This window comes from Electrophorus electricus, chromosome 5, assembly GCF_013358815.1.
Source record: "Electrophorus electricus isolate fEleEle1 chromosome 5, fEleEle1.pri, whole genome shotgun sequence".
In the NCBI taxonomy this organism is placed as follows: Eukaryota; Metazoa; Chordata; class Actinopteri; order Gymnotiformes; family Gymnotidae; genus Electrophorus; species Electrophorus electricus.
This window is the reverse complement of record NC_049539.1, coordinates 21,291,334-21,312,415: the sequence shown is the minus strand read 5'-3', so window position 1 is coordinate 21,312,415 and position 21,082 is coordinate 21,291,334. Positions and strand designations below refer to the sequence as shown.

General features: G+C 44.1%; 2 protein-coding genes across 3 annotated transcripts in view; one reads left to right on the top strand and one right to left on the bottom strand.

Moving 5' to 3' along the window:
• Positions 1-21,082, top strand: part of LOC118241374 — a 328,035-nt gene that overhangs the window by 283,863 nt on the left and 23,090 nt on the right. The gene's annotated exons all lie outside the window — the stretch shown is intronic.
• Positions 680-19,238, bottom strand: LOC113569395. The gene is made up of 8 exons (XM_035526235.1): positions 19,146-19,238; positions 17,911-17,973; positions 16,420-16,707; positions 15,874-16,164; positions 2,509-2,525; positions 1,827-1,904; positions 794-1,152; positions 680-717 (listed from the first exon to the last, which is right to left on the bottom strand). The coding sequence occupies exons 2-7, from the start codon at positions 17,969-17,971 to the stop codon at positions 922-924; spliced, it is 966 nt and encodes a 321-aa protein (XP_035382128.1). The 5' UTR covers positions 17,972-17,973; positions 19,146-19,238; the 3' UTR covers positions 680-717; positions 794-921.

Sequence of the window (21,082 nt, the reverse complement as noted above, 5' to 3'; positions counted from 1 at the left end):
CCATCCAATTGGTTCAAAAAAAGGTTTATATCTCAAGGCTTCATGTGCACACAAACCCCCCTGCTGGCTAAACCTTTATTGTCATTTCAACTATTTGTGATGGATCTCTTGGCTGTTTTGCACCAGTGTCAGCATGGGAATAGGCACTGCCAACAATAGAAATAAATAGAAATAAAAACAACTTAATATGATTTTGTTCATTCATTCATCTAATCTGTTTTTGATGTGTAGGTGATGGTTTTGGAGGTCTACTAGTGTCAGAAAACAGGTTGATTTTAGTCAATGTTTAAATAAACCAAATAGGACATGAGATATTTATGTTGAGATGTTTTTAAGACTGTTGCAGTGTTTTTCAAAGATGGGACAATGGTTATGCTTACGAATTCTGTGGTGACTTCATTCACTTTTATTAAGAAATAATATTTTTTCCACTGTGCTTGGACTCAGTTGGTTTTTCTTTCTGGAAATAACCTCAATGGTTTGGAGAAAACACTTTCACATGGTACTGAGAAAGCAGGGGTGCACAAGTATCCCACAGCAAGCCTGTGGAGATTTGGATATATGCACCTCTGCCTCTCCCAGTACTGGAGGGGATCCTGTGTTCTGCTGATGTTCAGTTCTGCCAGGTCTGCACTTCAACTGTGGCATCAGCAGTGACATTGTGAGTTCTTCTGGCCTCCATGAACGTGGCATCAAAATGACACCACAGTTTGTTTCCTGAGAAGCAAAACCAGATAATATGAATGAGATCATAACTCTGAAATTGACTTTAAACCAATGCAAAAATACTAACCAGGTCTTTCAGCTACAGCATCCTGTGATGTTGAAGCTGCAGCTGGGGTTGAATGTGACTGTCTAGACGCTATTACATTGGAACATTCAAAGGTGACTTGTTTTATTCCTTCATCTGCCTTTTTTGGGCTAAAGGATCCAAGTGATTTGTATCTTGGGTCTAGCAGCGTTCCCAGCAATATAATGCTCATGCTGTGTGGAGCTTTTCCCTAAGGAGCCTGATGAGGTCTCTCCCAGTTCACTAGCTACTGGGACCGTTGCCTTTGCTGCCTCTTCCTGGAGCATCTTTTCCACCATTTTCAATAATAGCACCACTTTGGAGCCAGATACCTTTTTCTCCTCTGACAGCACCACAGTGGCCTTGTGAAAAGGAGACAGTATAGACAGGAGCTCACAAACATTATTGTACTCATCAGAGGTCAGAGCAGGAATACCAGTTTGTAAGCCTGCCAGTGCTTACAGGCTCCCTGAGTTCTACTAATCGCTCCAGCATTTGAAAGCTGCTGTACCACCTTGTTTCAACCTCCTGAATCAGTTTCTTTTTTGGTTTTCCCATATGCTTTTAAACAAGGTCCAGCTTCTCCTTTAACAATAAAAACCTAAACGTTACATATGTAGCAATATAAAACAATGTGTAAACAAATGTGAAAATAATGTTACTAACTTTGACAGTTGTGCTGCTTCTAAAATAGCCCACCAGCTTCCTTGCCTTTGTAGGAATGGCAGACAGCACTGGGGTTAGTTCAAGAGCTTTTTTAACAACTATATTCAGGGTGTGAGCAATGCAGAAGGCATGACGCAGCTTCAGCTGTTTGCCACAGGCAATCATATCAGATGCGCCATCAGTAACTAGACATGTTACTTTGGATTTTATTTCCCATTCTTCCATAAGAGAGGATTTCACACAGGCCAAATTTTCAGCTGTGTGCGCCTGTGGGAATTTCACTACACCGAGTAATGTGCACTTCAGACATGTGTTGTCATCTATAAAATGGCAGGTCACAGCCAAGTAGTTTGTCTGCTGTCACACTCACTGCATGAACTTTCTGGACCTCAACTTTGGGGTTCGCTTTCGCTTGTTGATATTTGGCCTCAACCATGGCCTTTGCGGTCTAAAGGGAAGGAAGAAATATATTATTTTTTTAATACTACTCTCATAATTTATCCATGTCACCACACATACTTTCCTAGTTGGGAAAATATAGGTTGGATCAAATTTTGCTACTAAGTCCCTGAAGCCTTTATCCTCAACTGTGCTAAATGGCTGTGTGTCTCTAACAATCATGAGGACCAAAGCCTCATCCAGCTCTTCCTTTCTGGTCATTGCTTTGTAAAGATTAGATTACACTTTGTCATTTTTAGACTTTGTAATCCAGTCCAAACTGCAAATAACATGTAAGGTGCAGAGAATAATGCAGTATATAAATATATATATACAGTATATACACATTATATATATATATATATATATATATATATATATATATATATATATATATATATATATATATATATATGCATATTAATGTTAACAGTGAATAAAATAAAATTAGGTTATGGTTTAATTACAGTATTTGCATGTCAGAAGTCATTACATGAACATGTGCACATGTTTTGTTTTTATTTTTTGATGTGTGTGATGAATGTAGCATCGTGGTCAATGTCATTATTATGATGGTTGATTAACAAATATGAAAATTGGAAACCCATACCCACCTTGGCTGGATCCAACTCTATCCCCCTCATTATACATGACAAGTACAATAACACAGATGACATGTTGTTGTTGTATCCCAGTGGTTTGGAATGGAAAAAAAAAATGCCTTGTGAATATTATAGTAGTAACACATAGTAACATATAGTAACACATTTCATTATTTACAGGCATATTATGTGCAATACCTTATTTGTAGAGATAGAGATCTGCTCAAAGTGTTTCCATACAGGGGAAACCCTTTTCCTTTTAGCAGGCTCCATGAAAACAAGCTCATCAATGTCACAGGCAAATTGACAGAACACAAACATGCAAATTTTGCATGGATCCATTGCGCTTTATGTGTGTTCATAAATTGTGCCAACACTCGAAATGCTTCCTGAACCAGTGAGGTTTCAGGCATCATCAGTGACGTCATTCATCCTTAAAGAAGCAAGCCTCGATACATGTTTCATAAAAGACTTCCTGGAGCTCTCGACATGTGCTCCGAAGCCTCGGCACAGTAGGGGCCATCACTAGTATCTCACTTGGAGTGAGGAGTAGGAGTGAAGGGTGAGAGTGAGGAGTAGGAGTGTGGGGTGAGAGTGAGAGGTGAGAGTGAGGGATGAGAGTGAGTAGGAGTGAGGGGTGAGAGTGAGTAGGAGTGAGGGGTGAGAGTGAGGAGTAGGAGTGAGAGTGAGGGTTGACAGTGAGTAGGAATGAGGGGAGAGAGTGAGGGGTGAGATTGAGGAGGGGGGTGAAAGTAAGGAGTAGGAGTGATGAGTGAGAGTGAGGTGTGAGAGTGAGTAGGAGTGATGGGTGAGTGAGGAGTAGGAGTGAGCAGTGATAGTGAGGGGTGAAAGTGGGTAGGTGTGAGGGGTGAGAGAGTAAGTAGGAGTGAGGGGTGAGAATGAGAAGTGAGAGTGAGGGGTGAGAGAGTAAATAGGAGTGAAGGGTGAGAATGAGGAGTAGAAGTGAGGGGTGTGAGCCACTCAAACTAGGAGGTGCACCATATTAAAAACATCAAGGAAGCATTAACAAGAGAGCCTGACATTCTACCCGACTCACATGAACATGTAGGGAATTCCACAGCAGATATTTAAAAAATAAATGTTTTGTTTTAGTTGAGAGGAAATTCAACTATGAAATTTAAAACAAGCCTCGTAAGATGTTTATGGTCATCTCTGGGATTCCAGTAAAAGGACAAAACGTAGATAATGTAAAATCAGGCAAAAATTAAAATGTAATCACAACCTCAAAGACAGAAACCAAGAAAAGTGTCTTGTAATCTAATCTGGATTCACAACCGCATGAGATGAATTTCTCAGATGTGTTTTCTTCTTCTCTTTCCCCCTGGTTTGCTTTAGTCTGTTGTCCAGTTTGTGGACATAGTGCCCATCACTTGTGAAACAGAATGTATGTCATGAATAAATGTCTTGTTTGGTCCTTCCTATTGTCCGTCTCTATGGTTTCCTTTCTCATGTTTCACTTTTCCAGTCCTGTTCCAGTCCCTGTTTTGGTTTTCACTGTTCATGATTTGCATCTGCGCCTTGTTTAGTGTTCATTAGTTCAAGTATTGAAACCCTGTCTGGTTCCCTGTGTTTTTGCTGTTCATTGCGTGTGTTTGTGTGGAATATATTGCATGTATTGCATGTATTGCATGTGTGTAAGCTCGTCTTTGTTTCTAAGCCTCTGTTTATGTTAGCCTGTTTGATTCTAGCTGTTTTGTTTTTCCTTAACTCCATATGTTACTTCTTTCTGTTATAGCTGCTTTCCCTGTTTGCCTTCGTGTGCTTTTGGTTTGTGTTTCCTAGGCTTTGTTATCCTAGCCCTTGTTTTTGTTATGTATTCTATGACCCTGGACTACTCTGACTACAACTCTGGATTTGCCCCTAAGAAATCTCGCTCTCCTCCGCACATGCGACCACCTCATTACCGCTCACCATTACAATAACCTGAACAATAAGGGGAACTCTTAAATAAAACATGTTGACAAATGGCAACTAAACTATTTAAACTATTCAAAGATACTACAGACAAAATTGTCTGTTTTTCCATGACTTGACAAAAGTATTTACAGTTGCATTAAATTACATCACAGGATCGCATAGTAATATTTCCATAAACATATTTACAGTACTGGGCAGATCCTCTTATAGTGATTGATACATATTCATGAATATGACAGCATGTGTCCTCTCTGAGGATCAAACCTTACTGTACCTGCTCTACCAGGTGAGCTTCAGGAGCGCTCTAATCATGTATACATACACTGATCTTTGACCCCTGAATGGGACAGAGAAAGGCAGTGCGGATCTGTGTGTGTGTGTGTGTGTATTTAAACATACAGAGTTATAATTATATGTGTATGTACGAGATTGGTCACTGTGACAAGATCAAGAGGGATTGTGGGATCAAATTCAATCAAATTCAATCAGGAAGTAACTAGTACAGTGATGGAGAACTGTTTAGAAATCAAACTAAAACAAATCTGGATCTTGTAGAGAGATATTGTTGTAAATGTAGAATAGAAACATACTCAGAGTTCAAAGTGAATGAACCAGTGGAGAGAATGAGCTACACAAAGGGGGGGGGGGGGGTGTACACAACAACAACAACAACAACAACAACCACCACCCTGATCACCACCTGTGCTCCGTCATAACTATGATCACTGCTGAAGCTCCAGTCTGTCATATTAACACACAGCATAATTACTGCCCCATCACTGACTACATTTACATATTAACACACAGCATAATTACTATACCATCACTGACTACATTTACATATTAACACACAGCATAATTACTGCACCATCACTGACTACATCTACATATTAACACACAGCATAATTACTGCACCATCACTGACTACATCTACATATTAACACACAGCATAATTACTGCACCATCACTGACTACATTTACATATTAACACACAGCATAATTACTGCACCATCACTGACTACATTTACTTATTAACACACAGCATAATTACTGCACCATCACTGACTACATTTACATATTAACACACAGCATAATTGCTGCACCATCACTGACTACATTTACTTATTAACACACAGCATAATTACTGCACCTTCACTGACTACATTTACTTATTAACACACAGCATAATTACTACAGTAAACAGTGGTATTGAGGCTGAAGTATTTGTTGATTTATTGAGGGTCGGCTGTAGAGGGATTGAGCTTCAGGAGCAGACAAGGCCAAACTAAAAAAAAAAAAAAAACATAAGACACACTAGAAATAAAACTACTATTATTATTATTATTATTATTATTATTATTATTATTGGTTACATTTATTTAGCACCTTTCTCAAACTCAAGGACACTTTACAGACAGAAATCAGCTTTTATTCTCAAATCACTGATAGACTGATGAGAAGCGGCAGCCAATTTACACACACAGTCTGTCAGAAACCACAGACCCCTGTGGGACTGCAGGGTGCAGGGGAAGGGGAGGAGGTTCAGACCAGGACAGAGCACCACCCATAGCTGGACATACACACATACGTAGAGCAGCACCCATAGCTGGACATATACACACACACGTAGAGCAGCACCCATAGCTGGACATATACACACATACGTAGAGCAGCACCCATAGCTGGACATATACACACACACGTAGAGCAGCACCCATAGCTGGACATACACACACATACGTAGAGCAGCACCCATAGCTGGACATATACACACATACGTAGAGCAGCACCCATAGCTGGACATACACACACATACGTAGAGCAGCACCCATAGCTGGACATATACACACACACGTAGAGCACCACCCATAGCTGGACATATACACACATACGTAGAGCAGCACCCATAGCTGGACATACACACACATACGTAGAGCAGCACCCATAGCTGGACATATACACACACACGTAGAGCACCACCCATAGCTGGACATACACACACACACACAGAGCAGCACCCATAGCTGGACATATACACACATACGTAGAGCACCACCCATAGCTGGACATATACACACACACACACAGAGCACCACCCATAGCTGGACATATACACACACACGTAGAGCACCACCCATAGCTGGACATACACACACACACGCAGAGCACCACCCATAGCTGGACATATACACACATACGTAGAGCAGCACCCATAGCTGGACATATACACACATACGAAGAGCAGCACCCATAGCTGGACATACACACATACGTAGAGCAGCACCCATAGCTGGACATATACACACATACGTAGAGCACCACCCATAGCTGGACATATACACACATACGTAGAGCAGCACCCATAGCTGGACATATACACACATACGTAGAGCACCAACCATAGCTGGACATATACACACATACGTAGAGCACCACCCATAGCTGGACATACACACATACGTAGAGCAGCACCCATAGCTGGACATACACACATACGTAGAGCAGCACCCATAGCTGGACATATACACACATACGTAGAGCAGCACCCATAGCTGGACATATACACACATACGTAGAGCAGCACCCATAGCTGGACATACACACATACGTAGAGCAGCACCCATAGCTGGACATATACACACATACGTAGAGCACCACCCATAGCTGGACATATACACACATACGTAGAGCAGCACCCATAGCTGGACATATACACAGATACGTAGAGCACCACCCATAGCTGGACATACACACACACACGTAGAGCAGCACCCATAGCTGGACATACACACACACACGCAGAGCACCACCCATAGCTGGACATATACACACATACGTAGAGCACCACCCATAGCTGGACATATACACACATACGTAGAGCACCACCCATAGCTGGACATATACACACACACGTAGAGCAGCACCCATAGCTGGACATATACACACATACGTAGAGCACCAGCCATAGCTGGACATATACACAAATACGTAGAGCAGCACCCATAGCTGGGACATATACACACACACGTAGAGCACCACCCATAGCTGGACATATACACACACACACAGAGCAGCACCCATAGCTGGACATACACACACACACGCAGAGCACCACCCATAGCTGGACATACACACATACGTAGAGCACCACCCATAGCTGGACATATACACACATACGTAGAGCAGCACCCATAGCTGGACATATACACACATACGTAGAGCACCACCCATAGCTGGACATATACACACACACACACACACAGAGCACTATCCATAGCTGGACATATACACACATACGTAGAGCACCACCCATAGCTGGACATATACACACACACGTAGAGCAGCACCCATAGCTGGACATATACACACATACGTAGAGCACCACCCATAGCTGGACATACACACACACACACAGAGCAGCACCCATAGCTGGACATATACACACATACGTAGAGCACCACCCATAGCTGGACATATACACACACACGTAGAGCAGCACCCATAGCTGGACATATACACACATACGTAGAGCACCAGCCATAGCTGGACATATACACAAATACGTAGAGCAGCACCCATAGCTGGACATATACACACATACGTAGAGCAGCACCCATAGCTGGACATTCACACATACGTAGAGCACCACCCATAGCTGGACATATACACACATACGTAGAGCACCACCCATAGCTGGACATACACACACACACGTAGAGCACCACCCATAGCTGGACATACACACACATACGTAGAGCACCACCCATAGCTGGACATACACACACACACGTAGAGCACCACCCATAGCTGGACATACACACAAATACACACACACACACACACACACACACACACACACACACACACAGAGCACCATCCATAGCTGGACATACACACACATACGTAGAGCACCACCCATAGCTGGACATATACACACATACGTAGAGCACCACCCATAGCTGGACATATACACACATACGTAGAGCAGCACCCATAGCTGGGACATATACACACACACGTAGAGCACCACCCATAGCTGGACATATACACACATACGTAGAGCAGCACCCATAGCTGGACATACACACATACGTAGAGCAGCACCCATAGCTGGACATATACACACATACGTAGAGCAGCACCCATAGCTGGACATACACACATACGTAGAGCAGCACCCATAGCTGGACATATACACACATACGTAGAGCACCACCCATAGCTGGACATATACACACATACGTAGAGCAGCACCCATAGCTGGACATACACACATACGTAGAGCAGCACCCATAGCTGGACATATACACACATACGTAGAGCAGCACCCATAGCTGGACATACACACATACGTAGAGCAGCACCCATAGCTGGACATATACACAGATACGTAGAGCACCACCCATAGCTGGACATATACACACATACGTAGAGCAGCACCCATAGCTGGACATATACACAGATACGTAGAGCACCACCCATAGCTGGACATACACACACACACGTAGAGCAGCACCCATAGCTGGACATACACACACACACGCAGAGCACCACCCATAGCTGGACATATACACACATACGTAGAGCACCACCCATAGCTGGACATATACACACATACGTAGAGCACCACCCATAGCTGGACATATACACACACACACGTAGAGCAGCACCCATAGCTGGACATATACACACATACGTAGAGCACCACCCATAGCTGGACATATACACAAATACGTAGAGCAGCACCCATAGCTGGACATATACACACATACGTAGAGCAGCACCCATAGCTGGACATTCACACATACGTAGAGCACCACCCATAGCTGGACATATACACACATACGTAGAGCACCACCCATAGCTGGACACACACACACACACGTAGAGCACCACCCATAGCTGGACATACACACAAATACACACACACACACACACACACACACACACACACACACACAGAGCACCATCCATAGCTGGACATACACACACATACGTAGAGCACCACCCATAGCTGGACATATACACACATACGTAGAGCACCACCCATAGCTGGACATACACACACATACGTAGAGCACCACCCATAGCTGGACATATACACACATACGTAGAGCAGCACCCATAGCTGGGACATATACACACACACGTAGAGCACCACCCATAGCTGGACATATACACACATACGTAGAGCACCACCCATAACTGGACATATACACACACACGTAGAGCACCACCCATAGCTGGACATATACACACATACGTAGAGCACCACCCATAGCTGGACATACACACACACACGTAGAGCACCACCCATAGCTGGACATACACACACATACACACACACAGAGCACCATCCATAGCTGGACATACACACACATACGTAGAGCACCACCCATAGCTGGACATATACACACATACGTAGAGCACCACCCATAGCTGGACATACACACACATACGTAGAGCACCACCCATAGCTGGACATACACACACATACGTAGAGCAGCACCCATAGCTGGGACATATACACACACACGTAGAGCACCACCCATAGCTGGACATATACACACATACGTAGAGCACCACCCATAGCTGGACATATACACACACACGTAGAGCACCACCCATAGCTGGACATATACACACATACGTAGAGCACCACCCATAGCTGGACATATACACACACACGTAGAGCAGCACCCATAGCTGGACATATACACACACACGCAGAGCACCACCCATAGCTGGACATATACACACACACGCAGAGCACCACCCATAGCTGGACATATACACACACACGTAGAGCACCACCCATAGCTGGACATATACACACATACGTAGAGCACCACCCATAGCTGGACATATACACACACACGTAGAGCAGCACCCATAGCTGGACATATACACACATACGTAGAGCACCACCCATAGCTGGACATATACACACATACGTAGAGCACCACCCATAGCTGGACATATACACACATACGTAGAGCACCACCCATAGCTGGACATATACACACATACGTAGAGCACCACCCATAGCTGGACATATACACACATACGAAGAGCACCACCCATAGCTGGACATATACACACATACGTAGAGCACCACCCATAGCTGGACATATACACACACACGCAGAGCAGCACCCATAGCTGGACATATACACACACACGCAGAGCACCACCCATAGCTGGACATATACACACACACGTAGAGCACCACCCATAGCTGGACATACACACATACGTAGAGCACCACCCATAGCTGGACATATACACACATACGTAGAGCACCACCCATAGCTGGACATATACACACATACGTAGAGCACCACCCATAGCTGGACATATACACACATACGTAGAGCACCACCCATAGCTGGACATATACACACATACGTAGAGCACCACCCATAGCTGGACATACACACACATACGTAGAGCACCACCCATAGCTGGACATATACACACACACGTAGAGCAGCACCCATAGCTGGACATACACACACACACAGAGCAGCACCCATAGCTGGACATACACACACACATGCAGAGCACCACCCATAGCTGGACATACACACATACGTAGAGCACCACCCATAGCTGGACATATACACACATACGTAGAGCACCACCCATAGCTGGACATATACACACATACGTAGAGCAGCACCCATAGCTGGACATATACACACATACGTAGAGCACCACCCATAGCTGGACATATACACACACACACACACACACACAGAGCACCATCCATAGCTGGACATATACACACACACGTAGAGCAGCACCCATAGCTGGACATATACACACATACGTAGAGCACCACCCATAGCTGGACATACACACACACACACAGAGCAGCACCCATAGCTGGACATATACACACATACGTAGAGCACCACCCATAGCTGGACATATACACACATACGTAGAGCAGCACCCATAGCTGGACATATACACACATACGTAGAGCACCACCCATAGCTGGACAGTCACACACAGAGAGCAGCACCCATAGTTGGACATATACACACACAGGCAGAGCAGCACCCATAGCTGGACATATACACACATACGTAGAGCACCACCCATAGCTGGACATATACACACATACGTAGAGCACCACCCATAGCTGGACATACACACACACACACACAGAGCACCATCCATAGCTGGACATATACACACACACACACAGAGCACCATCCATAGCTGGACATACACACACACACGTAGAGCACCACCCATAGCTGGACATATACACACACCCAGAGCACCACCCATAGCTGGACATACACACACATACGTAGAGCAGCACCCATAGCTGGACATATACACACATACGTAGAGCAGCACCCATAGCTGGACATATACACACACGCAGAGCAGCACCCATAGCTGGACATATACACACACGCAGAGCACCACCCATAGCTGGACATATACACACACACACAGAGCACCATCCATAGCTGAACATATACACACACACAAAGCACCAACCATAGCTGGACATATACACACACACAGAGCATCAACCATAGCTGGACATATACAAACACACAGAGCACCACCCATAGCTGGACATATACACACACACACACACACAGAGCACCAACCATAGCTGGACACACTCAAATCACTCACAGACAGATGAGAAGCAGCAGCCAATTTACACACACAGTCTGTCAGAAACCACAGACCCCTGTGGGACTGCAGGGTGCAGGGGAAGGGGAGGAGGTTCAGACCAGGACAGAGCACCACCCATAGCTGGACATACACACATACGTAGAGCAGCACCCATAGCTGGACATATACACACACACGTAGAGCACCACCCATAGCTGGACATATACACACATACGTAGAGCACCACCCATAGCTGGACATATACACACATACGTAGAGCACCACCCATAGCTGGACATACACACATACGTAGAGCAGCACCCATAGCTGGACATACACACATACGTAGAGCAGCACCCATAGCTGGACATATACACACATACGTAGAGCAGCACCCATAGCTGGACATATACACACATACGTAGAGCAGCACCCATAGCTGGACATACACACATACGTAGAGCAGCACCCATAGCTGGACATATACACACATACGTAGAGCACCACCCATAGCTGGACATATACACACATACGTAGAGCAGCACCCATAGCTGGACATATACACACACACGTAGAGCAGCACCCATAGCTGGACATACACACACATACGTAGAGCACCACCCATAGCTGGACATATACACACACACACACACACACAGAGCACCAACCATAGCTGGACACACTCAAATCACTCACAGACAGATGAGAAGCAGCAGCCAATTTACACACACAGTCTGTCAGAAACCACAGACCCCTGTGGGACTGCAGGGTGCAGGGGAAGGGGAGGAGGTTCAGACCAGGACAGAGCACCACCCATAGCTGGACATACACACATACGTAGAGCAGCACCCATAGCTGGACATATACACACACACGTAGAGCACCACCCATAGCTGGACATATACACACATACGTAGAGCACCACCCATAGCTGGACATATACACACATACGTAGAGCACCACCCATAGCTGGACATATACACACATACGTAGAGCAGCACCCATAGCTGGACATACACACATACGTAGAGCAGCACCCATAGCTGGACATATACACACATACGTAGAGCAGCACCCATAGCTGGACATATACACACATACGTAGAGCAGCACCCATAGCTGGACATACACACATACGTAGAGCAGCACCCATAGCTGGACATATACACACATACGTAGAGCACCACCCATAGCTGGACATACACACACATACGTAGAGCACCACCCATAGCTGGACATATACACACATACGTAGAGCACCACCCATAGCTGGACATATACACACATACGTAGAGCACCACCCATAGCTGGACATATACACACATACGTAGAGCACCACCCATAGCTGGACATATACACACATACGTAGAGCACCACCCATAGCTGGACATACACACACATACGTAGAGCACCACCCATAGCTGGACATATACACACACACGTAGAGCAGCACCCATAGCTGGACATACACACACACACAGAGCAGCACCCATAGCTGGACATACACACACACATGCAGAGCACCACCCATAGCTGGACATACACACATACGTAGAGCACCACCCATAGCTGGACATATACACACATACGTAGAGCACCACCCATAGCTGGACATATACACACATACGTAGAGCAGCACCCATAGCTGGACATATACACACATACGTAGAGCACCACCCATAGCTGGACATATACACACACACACACACACACACAGAGCACCATCCATAGCTGGACATATACACACACACGTAGAGCAGCACCCATAGCTGGACATATACACACATACGTAGAGCACCACCCATAGCTGGACATACACACACACACACAGAGCAGCACCCATAGCTGGACATATACACACATACGTAGAGCACCACCCATAGCTGGACATATACACACATACGTAGAGCAGCACCCATAGCTGGACATATACACACATACGTAGAGCACCACCCATAGCTGGACAGTCACACACAGAGAGCAGCACCCATAGTTGGACATATACACACACAGGCAGAGCAGCACCCATAGCTGGACATATACACACATACGTAGAGCACCACCCATAGCTGGACATATACACACATACGTAGAGCACCACCCATAGCTGGACATACACACACACACACACAGAGCACCATCCATAGCTGGACATATACACACACACACACAGAGCACCATCCATAGCTGGACATACACACACACACGTAGAGCACCACCCATAGCTGGACATATACACACACCCAGAGCACCACCCATAGCTGGACATACACACACATACGTAGAGCAGCACCCATAGCTGGACATATACACACATACGTAGAGCAGCACCCATAGCTGGACATATACACACACGCAGAGCACCACCCATAGCTGGACATATACACACACACACAGAGCACCATCCATAGCTGAACATATACACACACACAAAGCACCAACCATAGCTGGACATATACACACACACAGAGCATCAACCATAGCTGGACATATACAAACACACAGAGCACCACCCATAGCTGGACATATACACACACACACACACACAGAGCACCAACCATAGCTGGACACACTCAAATCACTCACAGACAGATGAGAAGCAGCAGCCAATTTACACACAGTGTTCTCTCTATTAGAAACTACAGGAGAACCAGGTGTAGGAGAAGGGGAGGAGGTTAAGACAAGACCAGGACAGAGCACCAACTATCACTGAACATACACACACACGCACACACATCTATCTTTATCTATATTCATGCACAACTCACATTGATACAGGACAGTTTGAGTATCCAATCATCCTAACCTCCATGTTTTTGGGAGGATTCCAGAGGAAACCTACGCAGATACAGGGAGAACATGGAAACTCCACCCAGATAGGGACTCGACCCCCACACAGACACAAGAACACCACGGAAACTCCACCCAGATAGGGACTCGAAGGCTGAGAGGCAAACATGCCAACCACCAAGCCCTTCTGTCCAAACAACCAACTGTCCCAAATGAACACAAACAAAATTAAGTACAATAACCCTCCCTACTCCCAAAAACTAATAAACAGAAGTAAAGAACTGAGCAAATAAAAAAGGTGTCAAACTCCAAACTTCCCAACTACGATTCACGCAGGACTACTACAATACACTATACACAGAATAATATTTACAACAGTGAACACGTCCAGAAAAAGGGGAAGCAGAGGCCCAAAACCACAACAATCATCAAACACTCACTGAACAAACAACCAGCTTCAGCAACAGTGAAGATGTATCTCTGTCTGTCGCTTCTTCCCAGTCTTCCCCTTATATTCCCCTTATGCGCTGGGTAGAATGAGGCAGCCAATCAAGACAACACCGCAGCCGAGAACAATTCCAGCACAGGACAGAAGACTTGATCAAGTGGAGGAGGAGCATCAAGAAGGGGACGTAAACAAACACAAATTTTTCCCACTCTATCACTCTTTTGTTTTGGTATCAGCAAGCAAGCATCACACCAAGTGGTGTAAAACATCAGTGGCTGGATTCAAGCATGTCCATCCACCTCAAAGAGTCCAGTGAAAATCAACCAGGTCCACATGCTCTACTGGGGATATACTTTGATAAACAGGACCTCAACTAAGACCAAGACCTCAAACTATGACACTCAGTTCACGCTGTTTACATGATCCCAGCATTCATAGTCTAACTAATACGGAACCACGGATGTGCATGTAAACATAATTACTGATACTACGCACACCCCCCTCCCCAACAAAAAGTAACTAGGCAACATTAAAATCACAGTAACCATACTTACCTTCCACAGTAACTGTGTATGTCTGTATAATCTCTTCATGCTTAGTGTCTCTGATGATGTAAACTCCACTATCAGATGGTGTGGTTCCTTGCAGCTCCACAGCAGAGATAAGCAACACTCTCTGAGTGTATTCAGGTTTACACTTCAGTGAGTGTCCAGCCACTGTACAGATCTGTCCACTAGAGGGAGCAGCTGCACCTGTGCTGTTATAAATCACTTCCACTGACTCTGATATGAGCAAATCCAGCACCAGAGGTTCACCAGGCTTAATCTGAACTGAAGAATTACAGGCTTTGGAAAAAACAATTAGAAACTTCAATGTAATATACAACTGATTTGACTATGTAACCTCAGAACGGCAAATCTGATATAAACATTTAAACGTTACATACAAGCTCCTTCTGTTTTTCCCCACATATCTGATATTTGAAGTTTACAATTCTATGTTCTACTTAGAACATACTCTAAATTCTACTTAAAGTTCTCTCTGTCTACATAAATAATGGTTTAGTAACAATAACTAGGTAATCCATTGAGGACACTTACCCTCTATCTGTAGACTCACATCACAGAGCTCTTGACCTTTACAGGCGCAGGTGTACAAGGACCTCTTAGTGTAATCAGCATCAGTGATGGTGAGGGAGAGATCTCCCTTCAGGTACTGATCATGGGACATGTGAAATCCCTCCTCTGACTGGCAGGATGTCTGGTTACACTGAGCCAGTACGTCATGTGGTTTATGATATAAAGTCCATGTGACCAGACCAGAACATGTCTGAGTGCAGGGGAGAGTAGCATCATCATGAAGATTCACCTTTACTGAAGGAAAAGAACCTGAAAGACACATTAAGAAAAGAGAGTATAAAATGTTACAGTGGTGCTTTAAAGTTTAGGAACTCTTTAGAAGTTTCTATATTTCTACATATATATGAACTAAAACTTCATCAGATTGTCAAAAAGGTCCTGAAAGTAGATAAAGAGAAACAAATCAAACAAATGAAACAAAATAATACTGTCATTTATTTATAGAGGAAAATGTTTCATATCAAGGCAATAAATATCAACTTGTAAACAATATTTATTATTTAGAATGTTATTTATTTTATCTGTCATATCCATGCATGATACAGCGCAAGTATCTATATATAATATATAATTATACATATATAAAATACATCCCACACTAAATAATCCCCTACACAACTGAACCACAGTGGCTTTTAATGAAAAAATATCAGATTGGTATTTACATCAGGCGACAATCAAATGCAAGACATCAGTATCAGATCAGTAGAGAAAAACTGGTATCATGCTCTCTCTATAAATACAGTAAAACTAAAAATAATCAACCATTCACTCAGACTACTTAAATATTCTTGGTTACTCAAATATGCATTTCTATGTAAGAGCAGAACTGACTGATACTGCTCATTCGTACGACTGCAGGGACATCTGTGCCTTCTATGTCTGTGTCTACATGACCATTCTGGTGAGCTTTTAATTAAATGGTTCTGAAATGCAAGTCTATTAGCAAAGTGACAGGAAATCTGTCCAATGAAATTGATTAATTTTGTCACTCTGGGGGCGGGCCATTAGCAACCTATCCCTTCTCAGTGTTCTGAAAAAAAGGTTATGACATTATTAGTAAAGGATCACTGTGTTCATGCTACCTTAGCCAGCTGACTATGAATGGGGTCTATGAGTGAGACAGACACTGTAGTTATACAGTAGGTACAAGGAGCCACATATCCACAGTGAGTTATACAGTACAGTTCTCATGAGTAGCAGCAATGCAGTAAACAAGTTTACTATCCATTTTAATGTTATAAAAATGGATGGCATCGTTTACGCTGTGCAGCGCAAAATGAATTATTAAAAACAACCGTCAGAATTTATTACTTAATTTAATAATAATTTTATTAAATATAAAGAAGATTAAATAAAGATAAAGGTCAAGCAGGTACAATAGTCTGGTTAACACACCAAAGTCATGGATGAAATTCTGATGACCTGAGAGAACCTGTTCTGTCCACTTACCAGCTATGACTGTCCGCAGCTGTAACAGCAGAACACAGTGACACCTGCTGCAGGACAGCATGACTGAGGAGACAAAAGAGAACCCAGTGAGTACTGTACAGAGGAGACAGGAGAACCCAGTCAGTACTGTACAGAGGAGACAGGAGGACCCAGTCAGTACTGTACAGAGGAGACAGGAGAACCCAGTCAGTACTGTACAGAGGAGACAGGAGGACCCAGTCAGTACTGTACAGAGGAGACAGGAGAACCCAGTCAGTACTATACAGAGGAGACAGGAGAACCCAGTCAGTACTGTAGAGAGGGGACAGGAGGACCCAGTCAGTACTGTACAGAGGGGACAGGAGAACCCAGTCAGTACTGTACAGAGGAGACAGGAGGACCCAGTCAGTACTGTACAGAGGAGACAGGACAACCCCAGTCAGTACTGTACAGGTAGGAGCAGAGTGATCACTATTAGGAAAAATGTCACTTATTTACAGTACCCTGATTACAGCACCTGGCATAAAATAAACAGGACTAAACCCCACTACACCTCAGCAGCACAGTAATCCTCCTTTACCAGAGAGGGGTTAGTCCAGGGTCCAGAACATCACAGTCCTACCTGCCAGTACGTTGTGTCACTGTTCAGCTCCCTTATTCCCAGCAGTCATGCTGTGTTTGATATTTCTGGCAACACTAAACTACTAATCAGACGGGACTCATTTTCCAGTCATATGTACATATAGCAACTTTACCACAAGACCTCTGAAGTGTATGACAGACTCACACAGGATCAGAAACCTCAGGATAAATTACAGACATGTCAGCGGCTAATGGATTTACGTATTACTGTCTCACTAAAACATCCACGTGTGATACATAGCCTTCGTTGGTCGCAACCACTAAATATTTTTCACACATTTGCACAGAATTCTGTTATTTAATGAAACCACTTATAGTAATGACTTGGGTTTGAACATTAGCAGGTTACATATGTGTAGGGGAATTTACTTAAAATCTCTGAGAAGTCATTTGCCTATTCGAGCACTTCCGAGATTGGAGAAAAAAGCGCCCAAACTCTGATATGTGAACCCTGGATATTCGCCCGGGATTAAAAATCCCTGAGATTACAGCAAACAGCCGTTTATAGCAGGAAAAGGGCGTAATAATTATTACTGACACTGCAGTAGGTAAAATGACGGACATGGCGAGAGTAAAATCACTGAGGAACGAGGGAAATAATTACATTACCACACCTCGCCATGTCAAATGAATCCTGTCCGAAAGGTTTTAACACATGAGGTTCTGAACCTTGGTTCTGGGGACGCACCGCCCTGCACAGTTTCCCATCTGATCTAGCTCATGAAAGACTTGATGACCCAGAAAACCTGAAACTGTCCGCCAGCGGATGCACTGTTACCAGTCTTAAATGTACATGACAAACACAGAAATAAACCTGAAACAGTTTTTCTCTGGGCTGATAAACTGTTCCTGGCAACATGCAGAATCAATTAGTCTGTAATGCACCTATAAAACAGGAGTATTGTAACGGTCAGTAATTTGCGGACTGTCCCCTTAAGTTACGTTTACGTAAAAGGCGTGTGCACGTAGGCCACACGGAAGAGTTGGTTTTGTACTGTGCGTGACGGACGTTGCCGGACCCAGATCTTCATTTATCGTTATTTACTTCTTTAGTAACGCGTTATGAGCTGTGGATGTTTTTACAACTCATGTATGAGCTGTCTACAATACTCCAGGAGCCAGCCTGTGTCACGTGGTGAATAAACCAGCAAGTTTACTACTAAACTGAGTGATTCTGGTCCGCATCTCCTCCACGTGTTTCACAGGCTTCTCTCTACCAGTTCCAAAGATCTCCTCATCTGGGTTGGAGTATAATTTAAACAGGACTAACTCCAAGCGTTACAGTATGTACTAAACTAGACAGTTACTGTAGGTGCAAGGCAGGTGTTCTTAATAAAGTGACCACTGAGTTTATGTAGCAACATTCGTACTTTTTATCTAACGACCTCACAAATATTATGGTGGAGAAAAATGTGGGATAAAAAATAGAGGTTGTGAAACCCACTAGCTAATCACAGAGTGCGACAGTGTTTTTGAATATTATTATTATTATTATTTAATAGCAATAAAGGTTTGTACGCCACATGGACATGATCTCCTACCAAACGCATTTACTCTGAGGTAACTGCACGCAGGAGACACACAGTCCATCTACTGAACTGCAGCATAAGAAGGCAGAACAGCACGCGGAGGGAACAAAGCGCACAGCTACTATCGCTCAGTGCACGAGCTAAAGTCCCTAAATGAACACATGAACCCGTTCAACAGTCCGCGAGACCAACCAGAGTTCTTAGCAGACATGCAAACTTTAAAACAGCTGCACTAAATATTACATATTAACTTATCTATGCAGATACTTTTTCCGTCCTATCTTGCTGAGTCCTGAGCTTGCGCTGTCAGAATATATAAACACGTTTAAACTAACCGCTAGAGATGTTGGAACTTGAAATGTCAAATTTGTTTCTCCTCCAAACCCTTCTCTTTCCCTTTATGGTTCTTTCAACCTACAATTCACCAAGACACACAAGTGGCAGGCCAATCCGTTTCAACTCAGGCAAGCATGTATGCTTGCGGATAAATGTGAGTGTGCGGTTTATTTGTTTTTTGACGTGAAAGTTAAGAGGTGCGGTGTGACTGCGCAGGATGCGAGCGCCCCTGTTCCTCTCCGAGCAAAGGATAGGCAGCCGTATCCACGCAGTCTAAGCCACGCCGACCCGAAATGGGAACCCGAGTTTGACTTCAGCTTTCTGTTCGAGTACAGCGGCCGAGGCGGAGACACGGACACGGAGAGACGTTTGGAGGCAGGTCGCCGATTGCGCGTAAGCTCAGGTTCAGCCGCCCAGTTCAGTAAGATGATCAAGTGTATCTATTAATATTTTATATTAACTGTTACCTTATAGAAAGCATCACCCTTGCCGTTCCTGGCAGCTTCACTAAATATTAAATATTAATTTATTATCTATGCAGATGAATACTTTTTCCGTCCTATATTGCTGAGCCGTTATGTTCATAAATCACTTTCTGACAGCTAGCGCGCATATCTGGACGGTAATCAGAAGTACATCTATATAAAAACTCTTAAACTCACCGTTACAGATGTCGCCTTTCAACC